The 18,635-nt window shown below is 41.3% G+C and overlaps 1 protein-coding gene and 1 long non-coding RNA gene across 2 annotated transcripts in view; both read left to right on the top strand.

Moving 5' to 3' along the window:
• The first annotated feature begins 6,187 nt into the window (after nt 1-6,187).
• LOC112347250 lies at nt 6,188-6,755 on the top strand. Its single transcript, XR_002992728.1, has 2 exons — nt 6,188-6,280; nt 6,333-6,755. It is a non-coding gene; the product is annotated as an uncharacterized LOC112347250 (long non-coding RNA).
• Nucleotides 6,756-11,630: 4,875 nt separating this feature from the next.
• LOC9636973 (serine/threonine-protein kinase TOR) overlaps nt 11,631-18,635 on the top strand; it is a 10,210-nt gene continuing 3,205 nt past the window's right edge. Inside the window, exons 1-38 of the mRNA XM_024677674.1 lie at nt 11,631-11,749; nt 11,805-12,143; nt 12,193-12,258; nt 12,313-12,485; nt 12,535-12,633; nt 12,681-12,840; nt 12,892-13,035; nt 13,096-13,265; nt 13,316-13,517; nt 13,564-13,767; nt 13,821-13,973; nt 14,025-14,146; nt 14,194-14,293; nt 14,339-14,434; nt 14,490-14,620; nt 14,678-14,783; nt 14,832-15,017; nt 15,068-15,160; nt 15,209-15,244; nt 15,298-15,396; nt 15,447-15,533; nt 15,583-15,745; nt 15,796-15,929; nt 15,974-16,026; nt 16,098-16,221; nt 16,273-16,581; nt 16,633-16,785; nt 16,836-16,907; nt 16,951-17,085; nt 17,131-17,192; nt 17,243-17,340; nt 17,388-17,491; nt 17,552-17,719; nt 17,770-17,835; nt 17,886-18,065; nt 18,117-18,257; nt 18,331-18,459; nt 18,529-18,628. Coding sequence (XP_024533442.1) covers nt 11,660-11,749; nt 11,805-12,143; nt 12,193-12,258; nt 12,313-12,485; nt 12,535-12,633; nt 12,681-12,840; nt 12,892-13,035; nt 13,096-13,265; nt 13,316-13,517; nt 13,564-13,767; nt 13,821-13,973; nt 14,025-14,146; nt 14,194-14,293; nt 14,339-14,434; nt 14,490-14,620; nt 14,678-14,783; nt 14,832-15,017; nt 15,068-15,160; nt 15,209-15,244; nt 15,298-15,396; nt 15,447-15,533; nt 15,583-15,745; nt 15,796-15,929; nt 15,974-16,026; nt 16,098-16,221; nt 16,273-16,581; nt 16,633-16,785; nt 16,836-16,907; nt 16,951-17,085; nt 17,131-17,192; nt 17,243-17,340; nt 17,388-17,491; nt 17,552-17,719; nt 17,770-17,835; nt 17,886-18,065; nt 18,117-18,257; nt 18,331-18,459; nt 18,529-18,628 — 5,047 coding nt within the window. The 5' untranslated portion in view covers nt 11,631-11,659. The remainder of the gene's footprint in view (nt 11,750-11,804; nt 12,144-12,192; nt 12,259-12,312; nt 12,486-12,534; nt 12,634-12,680; nt 12,841-12,891; nt 13,036-13,095; nt 13,266-13,315; nt 13,518-13,563; nt 13,768-13,820; nt 13,974-14,024; nt 14,147-14,193; nt 14,294-14,338; nt 14,435-14,489; nt 14,621-14,677; nt 14,784-14,831; nt 15,018-15,067; nt 15,161-15,208; nt 15,245-15,297; nt 15,397-15,446; nt 15,534-15,582; nt 15,746-15,795; nt 15,930-15,973; nt 16,027-16,097; nt 16,222-16,272; nt 16,582-16,632; nt 16,786-16,835; nt 16,908-16,950; nt 17,086-17,130; nt 17,193-17,242; nt 17,341-17,387; nt 17,492-17,551; nt 17,720-17,769; nt 17,836-17,885; nt 18,066-18,116; nt 18,258-18,330; nt 18,460-18,528; nt 18,629-18,635) is intronic.

The raw sequence follows: 18,635 nt of genomic DNA, 5'->3' as shown, positions 1-18,635 counted from the left end.
TAGACTCTAGAATCCCAGAAAGTGTCATAGTTGACACTAGCTAAACCAGAGTCTCCATCTTGGCTAACAAGTCCCATCAATGATACCATGCTAGAGTTTATAATGTTGGAGTGCAACATGATCTAACTTTTTCATTTAGTCTAGATAGTCTCACCCTTGGACTTCTCCTCTATCTACTATGACCGATCACACTCACTTAGGCTCAGAAAAAACATGAGATCCAGTCAAGATTCCATATATTCTACAAATACCCAAGGAGGAGGAGAGCCAAAATGCAATGGCAACTTTGAGGAGTGACTTTTCTACCTCAAGTCAAGATGGGGGGACACAAGAAGACACAAGCTTCCTTCATGCAGCTGGAGGTGTCAGATGTGATTCTTCCTAGCTCTCGCTCGTCATCCTTCATTGAGACTCATGATGCTAACTTGGACATGCCCTTGGGAGTAGAGGAGGCAAATCTTGAGTATGTGGAGAGTCAGAACCAACCCACAAATGTGCAGCCATGGCCACCAGATGAGATCCCTACTCTTCAACATGAGAAAGCCTCTTAAGCATTTGTATCAGCAACAAAGTTTTGAACTTGTGGAAAGGGACATTTCATTTTTTCTTGGTGATCATATCCACCATATTGTCTATGATGTTATACTTACTTTACCTTGGTAGGAAATCCTCCAAGGCACATATACTTTATCATATGATCTTGTGAGCACGTACACAATGACAAAAGATTGCAATAATGGTAAATTCATTCCTCAAACAGCTTAGTTTTCTTCTCCAACCTTTCTAGAACTAGGAGGTGACACCAGCCCACTACAACCATAGGATTCTTGTTGAAGCATCATTTAATTGTAAATGGCTAATTTTTCCATTCTACTTTAGTGACTTAACCACACCTCCGAGCACTTGGAGGAGTTTCATTCACAACCTCCATAAGTTCAATTCAGGATTTGGGGCTTGCTAACCCCGAGGATGGCATCCATGCCACTCAACCTTTGCACTTAGTCCAAGTATTCCACATTAATCCTATGACCGACACCCTAAAGTACCACCAACATACCAACCCGTTACGCTAAGGCCATGCCCATTCACCTTAGTCACGCCGATGGTCCAACACCACTAGCATCACAGTCTCATCTCTCAAAAACTAGGTCATCCATCCATATGTGGTCATCCCAGATCCACTTCTTAGCATCCTTAGGATGCCCACAGACATGGGGGATAACCTTCCCCAATATCCCTTTTATAGTCCCCACCAAGTCTCTTTTCTGTCCATGGCCATATTTCCCAATATTGCCCTTGGGACAAGGCCCATAAGCTTGACCACTAAGTCCCACTGTCCTCTGGAACTTCCTCACCACAAGACCACATTCTTGGTCACCACATTAGAGGATTGCTCCTCTTCCTTTCCATAGTCTAGGACTTTGGAACAACATTTTGGAACACTGTAGCTCTATGCAAGCCTCATGGGTACTCTCCCCACCTTCTGCCTTTAGGTGCTCTAACCATGGGCTTAGAGTAGGGTTTTGTTAAACCACGCTAGGTATCCAAGTATATAGTGCCACCCACGCTTGGATTGGGAGCATTGACTATTCAATGTCCCGGGGGAACTAAAATCGGCTCTTGAACACTTCACCAAGCTACCCTGCTTGTTGATCTGTATTCACTTTAGTCTTGGAGTTCCCAATGGTCAGTTCATCACCCAACACCTGGGTACAGCCTTTCTGGGCCAAACTGGCCTTTCCTGGCCAAACTGGCCTTTCCTGGCCAAACTGGCTCCACTGGGCTCCAACCCCCACACTTGGAGTCCGAAATGGAGTCTAAGATGGACCTGAGATGGAGTTTGAGATGGACCCAAGATGGAGTCCAAGATGTGGACCTGAGATGGAGTTCGAGATGGAACCAAGACCGAGACCGAGACCGAGACCAAGACCAAGACCAAGACTGAGTCCGAGTCCAAGGCCGAGACTGGGACCGAGTCCGAGTCCGAGTCCAAATCCTATTCCGAATACTAATACAAGCTGTTGGGTGAAAGCCCAAAGCGATCGTCCCCCAGGGGGGGGGTATAGGGGGTTCCAAAATTATAGTAGGGATGAGTCCGAGATGAAGTTCAAGAAGGACCCGAGAGCTAGGATGAAATGCCTCCAAAGTGTAGAATGTGGCCCGGGTTGTTATGAATCTGGTGGACAAGTTCCATGATATTGGCCATGAAAGATGCTATGATCAAATTAGTGTGAGACACAAATCCCTAAGCCCCAAAGTGGAGCTAAAAGGGCACCACGTGGTGGTGGCTAAAGCGAAAGCCAAATGAGCATAACACGTTTGGACTAAAAGCTTCAACTTGAGGTCGAGAGCGGGAGTGGAACTTCCCAATGAAGGGTTCGAGGAACAAACACGAAGAGAGCAATAAGTGAGTCTCTAGAAAAGGGACACAAGCGAATCAACACATAACACATGGAAGGAGTCTGAGATGATTCATAAACTAGTATTAACAATATTTAAATAGTAAATATTATAAAATAATAAACAATAAGAAAGTGCTATGTAAGGTGCACTATTTCAAGTAAAGTAAATATCTTTCTCACCACCAACTTTGTGCTAGAGGTGATGCACAAGCCGTCCACAAGGTGTTTTACACCATCAACTTCCAGTTCATCAATTGTTTGTGAAATAAATACTTCATTTTCTCGCTCTGCTGTAAAATTGACTAATAGAGAACTCTATCCTGAGCAATCCAGTTGATTGACAGTCCAGCAGGAGCCATGGCACTTTACAAAGATATATGGATGTAGAACCACTTTATACTTGCCATGGTTTATATAATTCCTAAGCTTGCATCATAAGTGGTGTCATCAATAAAGTTCCTATATACATGGAGGTGCTCAGTACAAAATTTTGTTAAAAACAGGGATGTTTCTGTTGATGCTATTAGAAATTGTTGTAGCTTCAGACAAAGGATTTACAGCTGTTTGCCAGTCAGGAGTTTTTCAAGCCATTGGCAGCCACATATCTCTGTGTTTAATTTTAAGACTAAAAATGTATTAATTTCTTCTTACAGCTCAAGAGGTTTCATACATGCAAGAACTAGTATCAGTATCTGTCACTACAGCAAATTTTTGAGAAGTTTGAGGTGATGGAATGTTGAAAATGCTCTTGATCTTGGTAAGTGTTCACAACTAATTTTTATTTTCTTTTACTTTAGAAGTTTTTTCATGGGCCAACCACTTGTTTGTATGCTCGTGAGTCTCTTAAAGCAAACCACGTTGCTGCTCAAATTATTAAGATTACTAAGGGTCTACACTCAAACACTTCCCCAGCGTGAAATCGAGCAGGACAGAGAGAAAGCAAGCCTCCTATACAGATTGACAAACTTAGACCATTAACTTAGAATTAGAGGATTTTAACCTAATTTAAAAGTTTAATGTTATTCTTTTTACATCAATATTATTTAAATAAAAACTTTGTATAATGCCACACTCGTGCTTTGTTCACACTAAGTTATACCTAACATGGATTTAGAGGTGGCGACTACCACAAGAACAAAGATCTCGCGGGAATGCAAGTATGGGATGGAAGAGAGGAGCAAGGAATCAAAATTTCCCTTGTGTGAGAGGGAGAAATTACAAGAAGCACGAAGCAAGAACTTCCTTGATCACTAGCATTTCAAAAACAAAGATCTCTATGAAAGAGGAAGGATTCTATAAGCAAGAAATCATGAAACTTTCCAGGAATCAAGAGCTTTACCTTGTGTGAGAGGGGGAAATCTTCATTTTCCTAGTAAAGCTTTGTTTCTTTTAACAACTGCTACCCCAGAAAAGAACAGTGAATGTAGTAATCCGCCAAGTAAATCCATTACATTGTCCTCAGCAGTAGCACCATTGCGAGATTGGCCGTCTCATCCATGAGCATATTGGGCATATTGGTGACCACCACACGACACACCTTGCACTTTTTGAGGCCAATCTTGTCCAGCCCCATGCTGAACGACAACACTCCAGCTGTGGCAGTGCATTGATCACTACCGCCGATGCCTCGGACTTGTGATTGACAACCAGTGCTTGAATTGCTTCTACAGCATCGCAAGTGAAAGCCCTATAGAATATTCATAGAATAATTTAATTGTAATGCTACAAAATGCAAAAAAAATGCTAATTATAACATTAGCTTACTTTAATGTTAATTTCTGGTGTGAACAAGTTACAATTAAATTTAGCTATTAGTATTTTATTTATTCATCTTTTCAATAAACATGCCTACCTATATCTCCCAGCTCCCCGTGCCAAGGATTCTATTGATAGCTCTTTCTGCTCTGGCTTGCCTGATATCTCCATCTTGCCATACTTCTCGAGCATTATGGAGAGCCAACGACTAGATGAATGTAGCACGCTTGCTGGAGTCTGCAAATGTTCCACAACCAATGGAAACAACATGGCTTGGAATTCTCTGGTGCTCCAGCAGAAACAAAATCTTCAGGCCTCATGTGCAATAAACTTGTTCCTGCCTCAAACCTGCAGTCACTGTTATCTTCAAAAGCATATTGAAAGGGTCGGACTTACCACATGCAGGACAATGTCTACTGTCTTAATGCATCTGAAATACAAGGTGAGCACTATAGCAGAAAACACAATAACAGAAATTTACAAGTTAGAGGCAGACAATAAAGAACCGTGGGTCCGGAAAAAGCCAGGGACGCTCTGCGCCGTCGGTCACAACCATCTCATGTGACATCAAGACGCTCGGAAAAGAATGCTCGATAATGAGACGTCGAATTGTACTGCTGCCAGGAATTTACGTGCCTCTGCAACGGTAAGAGGCACTAAGCACCCCTTGTCGATAAAATCCCATTCCTTTTCATCGTGTTGAACTTGGCTATATGTGGAGACAACGAGCTCCCGTAAGCACTCTAGAAGCTGATCTGCTAGATGATCGTTCAGACCGAGCTCGTGGTCGATGGACCCCAACATTTACAGCGTGCGTCACCCTGCATCCGAAGATCATCAGCTTGTAACTTAGATGAAAATACCTGGGCTCTGGAAGGCAGAGAGACAAAGTAATCTTAGATCGAAGAACTTTGGAATTCTGCCAAGTGAACATAGTTCAGCAACATAACGAGCAAGATGATCACGCTTACCTGTGCCTGTTGGAAAAATACATTAGAGCAAGGTAAGACAGTGTTATTAGGTTTTAACTGTTGATCAAATATTTTTTTCTGAAGTTGTCTTTTCCTGCAACTTTGATAGCATCTGAAGAACTTTCACACGGTAAGTAAAAGAAATGACAAGCAATTTTCCCACCTAAGTGCAGGCCTGCAGGAGCTCTGGCAGGTTCAAGAGGTCGAGTGTTGATACTTTCGTGATCCCCAAAAGCACGCTTCTCCCAGTCCAGGATGTCTTCACATTCAGACGACACTGCAACACCATATGAGAGATATCTTTGATGGAGGCAAGGAAACCCAGACCGAGGCAATGCATCACATTCTCCAGTCTGTTAGATTGGCAGCTTCCAGACGATCGCTGAAGGAGACGAGACAGTGCACCTGTTCTGTGAACACGCGAAGAGGCGCTGCAAGCCTGCACTTCGCAAACATTCCCATAGAGGCGTCTGGAGAGGTAGAGCAAAGCCACTAAAGAATCCACAACAGGCACGCCAAAAAGGAAGTTGCTCTTTGCATAGGTCACCAGCGCCTGTGCCTGCTCCAAATCTTCAGCTGTGACATCGTGAGGCAAGTCTGCCCTTGAAACATGAACAGCTGCCCGCACCAGATCCATTCATACCATTAAATCTTAAACCTCAAGTTTTTTTAATTCTTGCAATGAGGAGTTCAGCAAACTAATAGCTCACAAGATTATCAAAACAGCTTATTATAATCCATCGGTCTCATAGGTGGGCAAATAACTAATCTACTACTATAAGGAGCAAATGCCGAACTTTGTGGGCCGCTGGATCTGGCCAATCGGGGCCGTCCGATGGGGGGGTAACTGTAAAGGGGTTATTTCTTTAACCACATGTTAGCAAATAATCGCGCTGATGTTTGCTCCTGGCCAATGGGAGGCAGCCAAGCCATGTGTGGCGAGAGAGGAAGGCCCAGCAACACGTGTCGTGGCCTGTCAAGCGAATTGGTTTTGTTTTGTATGTTTTTCTAGGGTTTTTGAGACGGCGAGAGAGCCCCTGCCACTACTGCCGATTCGCAATCCAAATTGGAGGCACTGTGTCAACGCTGGTGTCTTTGCTCATGAGAACCCCATCGCAAGTTGTTATTTGTGAGGAGTTCCATCAAAGAAAGGTATTTGTGGTGCATAGAATTTGTATGATCTTCATTCTTACTCCACTGCCAGGAAATGGGACGAGGTGATTTAAGCTCTTAAATGCTTTGAAGCACATTCACTCAGCACAGCCTTGCTGACCTGGATGTGAAGCCTGACAACATCTACATCTGCAATCGCTGCCACGTGACGGGATGATCCTCCATTTGAGCTCGCAGATCTGAGGCGCCACACTGCTCCATGAATTCCCAGGCTGATCAATTGGAGCGTGCGCCTCGCAGATCCCAATTTGGTGGATCAAACATGGCGCTCGCAGTGAGGTAGAAAAAATATAAGTCTTGCGAGAAGACACTGTATCAGGTAACACACATCAATCTACTCTTTTTTGGCATCACCCGATTGCATTGAAAAGGTTAGTTTTTATGCCTGTCCATACCCCTCAGTAAATATCTTTTGCTTTCTATCTGCCCTAATAATTGATCTCCATTTCCAAAAGAAACTGTTCAAAATAATGTCACGCCTTCGACATGTACTGAATGCTATTCGACACAGACATACATATTCCACGTACAATGATAACGTTGAAGACACTAGCCAGCACCAGCATACATATAGCATATAGTAATATTCAAGAGGATACAGAGTATTGACATCAAACAAATCTTAATAATCACACTGAACAGCAGTCAATTTCCAATTCCTATTTGCCCCCTTCACCTCAGATTTGCAGCACACTTGCTAGCAATTACCTATATAATGATACATATGTTTTGACAATGAATATAGGTCCCTTATCATATATTTGTAAGTATTGTCATGCCTCACACTTTGCCAATGAGAACAAGTCTATTTGTTGCCAGAGTGGACAGGTCTACATACCTCCAATACTTCCATTACCATCATTTCTATATTCTGTATATAACTCACACAAACACTCTAATTTCAAGAGTAATATAAGACAATATAATAGTGCACTTGCTTTCGTGTCTATGGGAGCTAGCATTGATACTTTTACGGGTCATGGTCCATACTACTATAGAATTCATGGACAAATCTATCACAAAATTATGCCACAACATCCTTCAAAACATCAAAATCCAAGCTATAGTCAATTGTACATGCTAGACTCCAATGAGGCTACTGATATTAGAAAATAAAACCCTTTTAACATTAACTGTGATTATAATTTACCGCTTCAACTAGATACAATACTTCGATATATTAATCCATATGCACAAGCTTTTAGAATGATGTATGAATTGGAATGGGAAAATATTTCAAGAACTATTATTTTTGGTAGCAATTTACGTGGAGTTTATATGCTTATTAAAAATGAAGGCACAGACCATCGTTGATATAATACTCCACAAAATAATGATGTTGCAATAGTTTTCCAAAGTGAAGATGGTGTGCCACCTTTTGACCGTGAAATATGCATTCATCCAAAATCATCAGAACCACAACATATATCTATTTTAAATGCTAATTGTGATCCTATGGTTTATCCAATACTTTTTCCACATGGAGATAGAGCCTGGCATGACAAGCTTTCTTCTAACAAGCATATAACACTCCTTCAATATTATGCCTATTGTTTGTCCAAAAGAGATTCAACATTATCAACCTCTACAGTTACATATGAATTTTACATGTTGGAAAACTCACCCAACAATATATTGTAGATGCTTATATGAAAATTGAAAGCAACAATTTACAATACTATAGATCTAATCAAAAAAATATGAGAGTTGATTTTTATATAGGTTTGATGGATTATGTTGCTAGCAAAGCTGCTGATGCAAATGCTCGAGTAGGAAAAATTGTTATTTTAGCTTCTACTTTTATAGGAAGCCCAAGAGCTATGCAACAAAATTACCAAGATGCTATGGCAATTGTAATAAAACACTCAAAACCTGATATTTCATAACTTTCACTTGCAACTCTAAATGGCCTGAGATATTACAAAATCTGCACCCTAATGAAGGACCTGAAGACCGACCTGATTTAGCTTTTAACATGAAGCTAAAATATTTTCTCCATGATATTACACAAAATAATATCTTTGGAAGATGTATTGCATTTATATATGTCATTGAGTTCCAAAAAAAAAGGTTTGCCACATTGTCATTTCCTAGGCATATTAGATAATGAAAGTAAAATTAAAGACCGTGACACTATTGACCAATATGTATTTGCTCAATTACCTGACCCTTTATTAGAGCCTGAACTATTTGAAATAATTACATCACATATAATACATGGTCTATGTGGATTACTAAATCCTCAAAGTCCATGTATGGAAAACAAAAAATGCTCCAAAATCTATCCCAAAAACTTCAATGACGAAATTACATATTGTGTGGATGGGTACCCAGAATATTTTAGGCCAAACAATGGTCGCACCTTCCTTAAAAATGATGTTCCAATTGATAACAGATGGATTGTCCCATATAATAAATATTTATGTAAAAAATACAAAGCTCATATAAATATAGAAATATGTGCATCAATTAAAAGTATTAAGTATCTTTTTCAATATGTTTATAAAGGATATGATTGTGCAACCATTCAAATCCAAACAGCTACTCAGTCTGAAAATGTATTAAATTGGGATGAAATCACGAATTTTATAAATATTTGATACATTTCAGCACCGAAAGCTATTTGGAGGATATTTAAATTTAAAATACATGGACGCTCACACCCTATAATATGTCTGCCCGTACATCTTCCTGACTTCCAAAATGTGTATTTTATAGAAAGTTTGGAGCACAATGCCTTGCAAAGAACAGCACGTAATGGAACAATGTTAACAAAATGATTCGAACTCAATATTCATAATCTAAATGCAAGACAATATACCTACGTTAAAATACCTTTATATTATGTTTTCAATAAATTTGTTAATGTATGGCAACGTCGAAAAAAAAAAAAGGTTATTCCTCGACTATACTCAATATTTCCCAGTTGTACCACTTATATATTATTCTTCTTCATAAAAAAGGAATGACATCTTTCGACAATATTAAAACAGTTAATGATGTAACTTACCAAAGCTTTTAATAAGCTACTGTTGCTATGGGTCTTCTTGATGATGATAACGAGTGGTATAATTATTTACAAGAAGCATGCAATTTTCAAATGCCTACACATTTGCGTCAACTCTTTACTTTTATATGTATTTTTTGCAATCCACAAGACCCACCATATTTTTAGGATGTTTTTAAGGATCAACTCTCTGAAGATTTTGATAAAACAAATATTGTATGCCGATATAAACTTGCTCTAATAGACATTAACTCAAGAATGAAAATACATGGTAAAACAAACCAATCATACAATTTACCTATCCCAATCCTAAATACTTCTATTCAACCAATACTAAATTGCAAGCATTCATATACAGAAATTTACTATTATATTAGAAACTTGAATGTTGAATAATTAGCTATATTCAATGAAATTGTTAATATTGTCGAGTGCCCGACTGATACCAACCATTTTATTTTTATTGATGGCCCTGGTGGTACTGGCAAAACATATTTATTAAATACAATGGTAAAATATTTTGAGTTTTACAATAAAAAAGTGGTTTGTATGGCATGGACAAACATTGCAAGCACACTACTACACAATGGACAAACATCCTATACAACCTTTAAGTTATCTGTTCTAATTAATGATACATATGTTTCTAGTTTAACACCTAATAACAATGCCAGTAGATCTATGAAAACAATATAAGTGCTTATTTGGGATGAAATTAGTATGGTTCATACATTTGCTTTTTCAGGTGTCAACCGCTGCCTACGAGACTTGAAACAGAACAATTCTCCATTCGGTGGCATTGTTATTGTTACAAGTGGTGACTTCCGTAAAACATTATTAATTGTCCCACACAGTCATCGAGCATAAATTGTTTCCACATTTGTAAGAATGAATAGTCTATAGAATCTATTTAGAAAGTTTTAATTACAAAAAAATATGCGGCTTAGCCCCAAGTTCTCAGACTGGGTAGAATGGCTATTGAAAGTTGGTGATGGAAATAATTACACACAAAACCCTATTTTACCACTTGATTCTATCCTTTTTCCTTCAGAACTAATTAAAAGTACCTTTATTATTGATTTTGTATTCCCATGTATTGAAAATATTTCAAATGTTCAAATTGTAGCAAATAGAGCCATTTTAACACCTCTTAATGATGATACATTTCTAATTAACAACAACATTATCTCTCAATTACCAAGTCCACCTCAAATTTATACTAACATTGACTCCATTGATGTTAAACACCCTAAAAATTTCCTAATTGAATTTCTAAATTCTATCACTCCCTTTGGACTACCACCACACAAATTGATACTAAAAGAAGGTTGTATAGTTATTCTTTTGAGAAATATATCTTCAACAATTGGATTATGCAATGGAACTCGATTAATGGTCAAAAGAACTTCATCTAAAATTTTGGACTGTGAAATAATTACATGTGAATTTAAAGGTACTAGAACTTTTATCCCACGCATTAACTTAACACCCTCTGATTCAGATGTTCTATTCCATATGTTTCGAAAACAATTTCCTCTTTATCTTGGATACTACTTAACAATTTTAAAATGCCAAGGTCAAACATTTTGATCGTGTAGGCATCTACTTACCCCAGCTATGGGCAGCTCTATATTGCACTCTCAAGATGCACATCACCACAACAACTTGCAATTCGTGTTGACACAACTCATACACAAGGCCGCTTAATTCCATTCAATTCATCAACATTCACTATCAATGCTGTATATATAGAAGCTTTATATTAACTAACTCCTGTCCTACTATACCTTAAAACATAAAAACAAACTACAATAAACTTTGTTTATTTTTTAATTTTCCCTGTGGCCCAATGGATAGCAATGGACCGGTGCTAAAAATAAAAGAATCATCTCACAAGGAAATTGTGAGATGTGAGCAAATTCTCACAAAGATATGTTAGTAAGTTTGAGAGGCTTTGCCAACTACCTAGCATTGGCTAGGCAAATACTAGTGAAAGGAATAAAGAAGTGCTGAACGTTAGATTTAGTTCACTTGATCGAAATCATACATACTAAATGACAACGATCTTTGATACGTTTCATTGCTTGTTTGTGATTCATCCCAGGTTTTCATAGTGGAAAAGCAAACTTACGAATTGTTTCCTGGAAGTGAGAATGCTAGAAAAAGTCCAAACTTTCACGTTGGTGGACTCTAATTCAAATCGCTTCACTTATGACACTCGCGAGCAATCCCATTGATCCTTGAGTAATGTGACGGAGTGTCTTGATTCCAAATTGGAGCAATATTCATTCAAATGCTTTTCCCAAAGAATGTAGGGTTTTAAGCGATAAGTGGAACTCTAGGGTTTGGCCATGGCAGGCGCCCAAGGCGTGGCGCCTCGGCCTCCAGATGCGCTGCAGCGCCTTCTATCCGAGCTACGTTTCAAGACAGCGTCGATCAAGGTGAGCGCGCATTCGAAAGCTTCTCAATCCGATCCTATCGTTCTCCAAATCCCAGGATGGAGCTGCCGCTGCAGCCCTGCGCAAGCACGTTCAGGAGGAGGCGCGCGACCTCTCTGCCGAGGGCCTGACGAAATTCCTAGATATTCTGTACGATCGCATCAACTGCTTGATCGAGAGCGCCGATGTAAGTGACAATCTGGGCGCATTGCGAGCAATCGACGTGCTCATCGATGTGGAGCTCGGGGAGAGCGCAACCAAGACGATGAAGTTTGCGAATTGCGTTAAGCGAGTGCTCGAAGAGAAGCAAGATCCCGACGTTCTCGTGCGTGCTAGTGAAGTTCTTGGACATATTGTGAGCACGGGTCCTCAAACAGCTGACATTGTTGAGTCTCAGGTATGTAAGATTTTCCACAGTCCCAGAGAAATCAACCATTATCTTGCAGGTGTCATGCGCATTGAAATGGCTGAGAGGAGAATCTCGACGCTTTGCGGCAGTTCTAATTCTAAAGGTGCGTGTAGTTCACCTAGCTTGTGCTCATGCCAATCTTCCTTTTTATCTGTAGGAGATGGCAGATCAAGCGCCGACTGTGTTTAATGTTCATGTTCCTGAATTTGTCGACGCTATTTGGATTGCCTTGCGTGATCCTAGGCAAGCTATTCGTGAACATGCTGTAGAAGCTCTTCGGGCATGTCTGACGGTGATAGTAACACGGGAAACAAGATGGAGAGTGCGATGGTGTGTATACTCCTCATTTTTAATGTCACGACAATCTCAAGTTTTGCAGGTACTATCGAATGTTTGAGGCTACGCAAGATGGCCTAGGGAAAAATGCTACTGTCGAAAGTATCCACGGGTCGCTGCTTGCTGTTGGAGAGCTTTTAAGGTACTGCAAGCTCTTGATAGGCTTTGTTCTCATAAGATCTTGCGAAGGAACACGGGAGAATTCATGATGTCTCGCTACAAGGAGGTGTTAGACATTGCGTTCAAGTTTCGAGATCACAGGGACCGTTTAGTGCGCAGGAGCATCACATCATTGCTGCCACGCATTGCGCATTTTCTACGGGATAGATTTGTGACTTCCTACTTCACTGTAAGTGCCACTATTACTTTCCGCTGTAGTGCCTAATCGTTTCTGATACAGACGTCCATGGATCATCTTTTAGCTGTTATGCGCAATCCAAGCGAACGTTCTACTGGGTTTGCTGCACTCGGAGAGATGGCAGGTGCTGTTGGATGCGCTCTTGGCGAATATCTGCCGGCGATTATGAATTTTATACGTGATGCAGTACTTTATTTCAGTTCAGTTGGTTTTTATATTCTCATTCTATACTTCTTTGTTTGCCAGCTACAACCACGTCGCGGAAAACCATCCATGGAAGCTATTGCATGCGTTGGGAACCTGACTGAAGCCCTTGGCCCGCTTATGGAAGAGCACGTTCGCAGTACGCTGGATATTATGTTCGATACCGGCCTTACTCCAACGCTGGAGAAGGCCTTAAATCAGATAGTGACAAGGTGGCATTGGTTATTTGAAGCGAAACTGAATGCTGACGATTTTTCTACAGCTTGCCGTCCTTTTTACCTCCAATTCAGGAGCGCTTACTGGATTTCATTTCCTTGGTTTTGTGCAAAGCGCCATATTTTTCGCAAAGAAAAAGTCTTCTTGTTCGACTGCCACAGAAGGCGGTGGGGCTTCCTTCTTCAGAAATTCAAGGGCCCGCACTGGTGCAGCTCGCGCTTAAAATTTTGACCAATTTTAATTTCAAGGTATTTGCCATACAGTATGTCACGATAATCTTAGTGATTTATGCAGGGGCATGATTTACTTGAGTTCGCGCGAGAAGCAGTTGTTATGCACCTCGAAGATGATGATGCTGGTGTCCGACGTCACGCTGCTAGATGCTGCTGTCGGCTTGTTGAGCATTCGTATCAAACTGCTATAACTGGCAGATCAGCTTCCAGACTCACTTCTGGTCGTCCTTTAACTTTTCGAAAGCATCGGATTCTCATCGAAGAGGTACGTTTTGTATATTCTCTTTGACTATTCATGCTTACGGGTCATGTTCACAGATTCTGGAAAAACTTCTAGTTGCTGCTGTTTCTGATACGGATGCTTCCGTCAGAGAAGATGTTTTTGTTTCGCTTGGAACGAACGGGAGCTTCTACGATTTTCTTGCTCAGGCTGACTGTTTGAAAGCAATTTTTATTGCGTTCAACGACCAGGTAATAGCTAGGTTGGGCGGTATGGATGGCTTCTAATCTTGTTGCTTTTAGTCGTTTGAAGTCAGAAAACTATCCATTGTAATGGCGGGGAAGCTGTCAGACAAAAATGCTGCATATGTATGTCCGGCTTTGAGACGTCACCTGCAACAGCTCTTGACAGACATGGAGCACAGGTTGGGATTTGAGTTGTGTTTGAGTGTCTAATATGTGGGACACACAGCGCGGATAGCAAAAGCAAGGAGGAAAGTGCTATTCTGTTGGGATCGCTGATAAGAGCATGCGAAACTCTAATAACTCCTTACGTTATTCCGATCCATAAGGTTAAAATCTTCTAAGTACGAAGAAATTTCATTCCTTACATGCAGGCTTTGGTGGCGAGACTAAGTGAAGGAAGTGGAGGTAGTGGGAATATTGGCGTAGTATCCGGGGTAATGGCAACCGTGGGGGAGCTTGCTCGAGTGGTAAGCCACTTTTGTTTTATGAGAGGCATGAAACTCAGACTTTGCTCTTTTACAGGCTGGGTGCGCAATAAGACCGCATATCAAGGACCTGATGCCGTTAATTGTGGATGCTCTTCGTGACACTTCTGCTGCTAGTAAGCGGGATGTTGCTGTGAGAACACTGGGTCAACTGGTCCAGAACACTGGGTAAGCATTTACAAATGTAGTATACGACCATTACATGCGTTTCTTGTTGTTTTCCAGGTACGTCGTGACACCGTATACAGAGTTTCCACACTTGCTGGGTTTACTACTTCGAATATTGCTGAATGGGGAACTCGAATGGTCTACAAGGAATGAAGTTTTAAAGGTTGGAAGATTTGTTTATCACGGACTAGCTCAATCTCTAAATTGCTAGGTACTTGGAGTCATTGGTGCGCTAGATCCGCACGTCAACAAACGCAACGAACTTCGGCTACATCCAAGCGACGGCAATCGCTCTTCTTTGTCAGAAACTGTACACGGGCAGACAAATGACGAGTCTCTTATGGAAGCGTGGCCTACTGGTGGAATATCGGCAGCTACAGAAGATTATTACTCAACAGTTAAGGTTTCGGCATCCATTGGCTTTTGTAACTAATGTGTCGCTTGCAGGTTGCAATCAATGCTCTCATGCGGACTTTGCGAGATCCCTCATCATCGATATACCATCAAAGCGTTGTTAAATCTCTTATGTACATCTGCAAGGTACGGTATTATTGATATGGCGGTCGTAAAAAGTGGAAGGGATTGCAGGTCATGGGTCTTGGTTGCGTACCTTATCTACCGCAGGTAAGTGGAAAGTGCCTTCTGTGGATGTCCTTGTACAAATCCGCCATTCGCAGGTCATGCCGGACCTTTTGTTGACCATTAGAAACTGTGAAGATAATCTACGAGAATTTATCTTTTGTCAGCTTGCAGACCTTGTTGCAATTGTCCGTCAGGTATGATTGAGCTGTTCTTTTCCTTGTTGCAACACTTTTTTTTGTTGCAGCACATTCGGAAGTATCTTTCAAGCATTCTTTCTCTTGTTCTAGACATGATCCTTCCGACAAGCCCTCGTTCCGCTTCTCACTCACCAGTAAGACGCCGTCAAGCATTTCACTCACTCAGCAAAATTGTCTTTTTAGATTTTGCATCTTGTAGAAAGACTCTGTGTCGCTCTTCACGATGAGTTTCGGATGCACATGCCAGAGATTCTACCTAAATGTATTCAAGCTTTGAATGAGGCTGAACGCAACGCTGACTATGCCTACGTCGCGTCTCTTTTGCACACTTTTGAAGTATTTGGCGGTAACCATTTTTTCCTTTTGGTTTTACTTGTGTCCTGAACGTTTTTGCAGCTTCTCTGGATGAGCACATGCACCTAGTACTACCTGCCTTAGTCCGCCTTTTTAAGCCGGATGTTTCAAATGCGCCGATGGATATAAGACGATCTACTATCAAAACCTTTTCACGTCTTCTTCCTTGCATGCAGGTAAAATTCATGACTCGAATACAAATTGTAATATTTTAATTCAGGTCACTGCACATGTGTCTTCTTTGCTACACCCGTTGTTGAGCGTTCTAGATGGGTAAGGTTTTCCTTCTTATTTGTTAACTGTTGCATGTTGCATAACGGAAATTCTTCGTTTTTCATCCGCAGCACGAAGGATGAGTTGCGTAACGATGCTGTGGATGCTATATGTGTTTTGGCTACTGTCCTTGGAGCAGAATTCACCATGTTTCTTCCTTCAGTGCGCAAGCTACTTCAACGTCACCACTTGCAGGTTGAACAATAATTATAATCGGATTCTGGACTCACATCTTGTTACCTGCAGCATCCGCAGTTTGATTCCATTGAATCTCGTCTTAAACGGCGAGACCCGATCTTGGTGGATGTACGGCCTACAGCAGTTTCCGAAGCGGATATAGCTGCTTCATCTCATGGAGCTGAATTGGATGGCGAAAATGCCTTAAGTACACGGGGCACGCAGGTTAACGAGGTACACTTAAGATCTGCATGGGAATCCTCTCAAAGAAGCACAAAGGAAGACTGGTCAGAGTGGATGCGACACTTCAGCTTAGAGCTGCTGAAAGAGTCTCCTTCTCCCGCTTTAAGAACCTGTGCTCCTTTAGCACAACGCCAGGCAAGTCCTTAAACTCATTCTTGACAGTAAACCAGTGTTTTTCCTTTGCAGCCTCACGTGGCACGGGAGTTGTTTGCAGTTGCCTTTGTAAGTTGCTGGTCCCAACTTAATGATTCGTACAAAAAACAGCTAGTACGAAGTTTGAATTACGCTTTGACGTCTCCCAACATTCCATCAGATATTCTTGGAACTCTTCTGAATCTGGTAAACTGCCGCGCTGTTCATCACGTTTATCTGCTTACCTTCTTGTATAGGCGGAGTTTATGGAACGGGATGAGGACCCTCTGCCTGTGGATACGAGAACGCTTGGCAGCTTAGCTGAAAAGGTAATTGCGATTTTCTGTTCATTGCTTAACATCACCTTTTTAGTGTCATTTGTTTGCAAAAGCTTTACATTACAAAGAGATGGAGTTTGATATGGTCCTTGCTCGTGAACAAAAGCACCAGCTTGTTGGAGCCGTTGAAGCTTTGATTCATGTCAACAACCAACTCCACCAACATGAGGTAAGCTTTTTATGTACGACGCTACTCTTATCCTTGTAAGCATAGGCGGCTGTTGGAATTTTGACATATGCACAACGTAACCTCGGAGTTCAACTAAAGGAATCTTGGCAAGTATTTGCTGTTGCAACACACATCTTACAGAAAATTATGGTCGTAGGTATGAGAAGCTTCAACGCTGGGAAGCCGCTCTCGATGCTTACACGGCAAAAGCCTCTCAAGCTACCAGCCCCCACGCGTCGTTGGAGCCCACTTTAGGTGATACTGTCCAATCATGTCTACTGTATACTAAAAGGCTGTTACAGGTCGAATGAGGTGCTTGGTGGCATTGGCACGATGGGAAGAGTTGAGTACACTTTGCAGGGAGACTTGGAGTGAACCTTCTGCACAGCTTCAGATGGCACCAATGGTACTACAAAATAAGCTGACTCATGATTACAATTTGTTTATGTTTGAATGTATTTTGCAGGCTGCGAGTGCTGCATGGAATATGGGTGAATGGGATGAAATGGAAGAGTACGTGTCTCAGATGGATAATGGAGATGAAATGAACGTACCTACGCGAGGCCAGGACGGCACTGGAACCGGATTTGCAGGGGCATTTTTCCGGGCGGTTTTATGCATTCGGCGTTCTAAGGTAGACAATGCCATAAATTATTGTGCTCTATACCCTGATCCTCCTTTCAGTACGATGAAGCGGGCATATATGCCGAACGGGCACGAAAATGCTTAGCGACAGAGCTTGCGGCATTGGTAAGCGTTCATATCATCCTTACGGGGGCTGAAGTGTTTGTGTCGTCCAGGTTCTTGAGAGTTACGACCGTGCATACAGCAACATGGTGCGCGTTCAACAGTTAGCAGAACTGGAAGAGGTTATCGAATATTGCACACTGCAAACGGGGAACCCTGCATCTGAGGCACGTGCTTCATTGATCAGGAGAATGTGGCGGGATCGTATTCGGGGAGCGAAAAGAAACGTTGAGGTATATTTATTTCGTTCAAGCGACGTATATGTTGCCTGTTTTTTTTTGTAGGTCTGGCAAAGGTTGTTATCTGTTCGAACGCTTGTGCTTCCTCCTACCGAAGATGCCGAAACATGGCTGAAGTTCGCTTCTCTTTGCTATAAAAGTGGCCGAGTAAGTCAGTCACACGCAACATTGATAAAACTTCTTCAGGTGAATGGGTTTCATGCAACTCTTTATTAGTTTTGCTAACGTGTTATTTTTTGTTTTTTTTTTTTGAGTGAAGTACGATCCAGAACAAAGTGATCCTCCGCCTGGCTACGTCGTTAATCCTCCAGTGATGCTGGCATATTTAAAATACCTTTGGTCTTTCGGCGAGGAATCGAAAAGGCAAACCGCCTATAGACGGCTTCAGGTTCGCTGTTCTTTATTCATAAATGAAATTTTTATGCGGTGTTTTTCTTTTCTTTTTTATTTTAAGCAGTATCTTGCACTAGATTTGGCGAATGGCCAAGCATCCATGTACTGTACACCTCAGGGTGCTTCTGGCAGTTCTGGAGTGTCGCCGGTTCCTCTCATTGCACGTATTTA

Source organism: Selaginella moellendorffii, unplaced genomic scaffold (assembly GCF_000143415.4).
Source record: "Selaginella moellendorffii unplaced genomic scaffold, v1.0 SELMOscaffold_20, whole genome shotgun sequence".
Classification (NCBI taxonomy): domain Eukaryota; kingdom Viridiplantae; phylum Streptophyta; class Lycopodiopsida; order Selaginellales; family Selaginellaceae; genus Selaginella; species Selaginella moellendorffii.
This window is presented reverse-complemented; position numbering and strand designations above follow the sequence as displayed.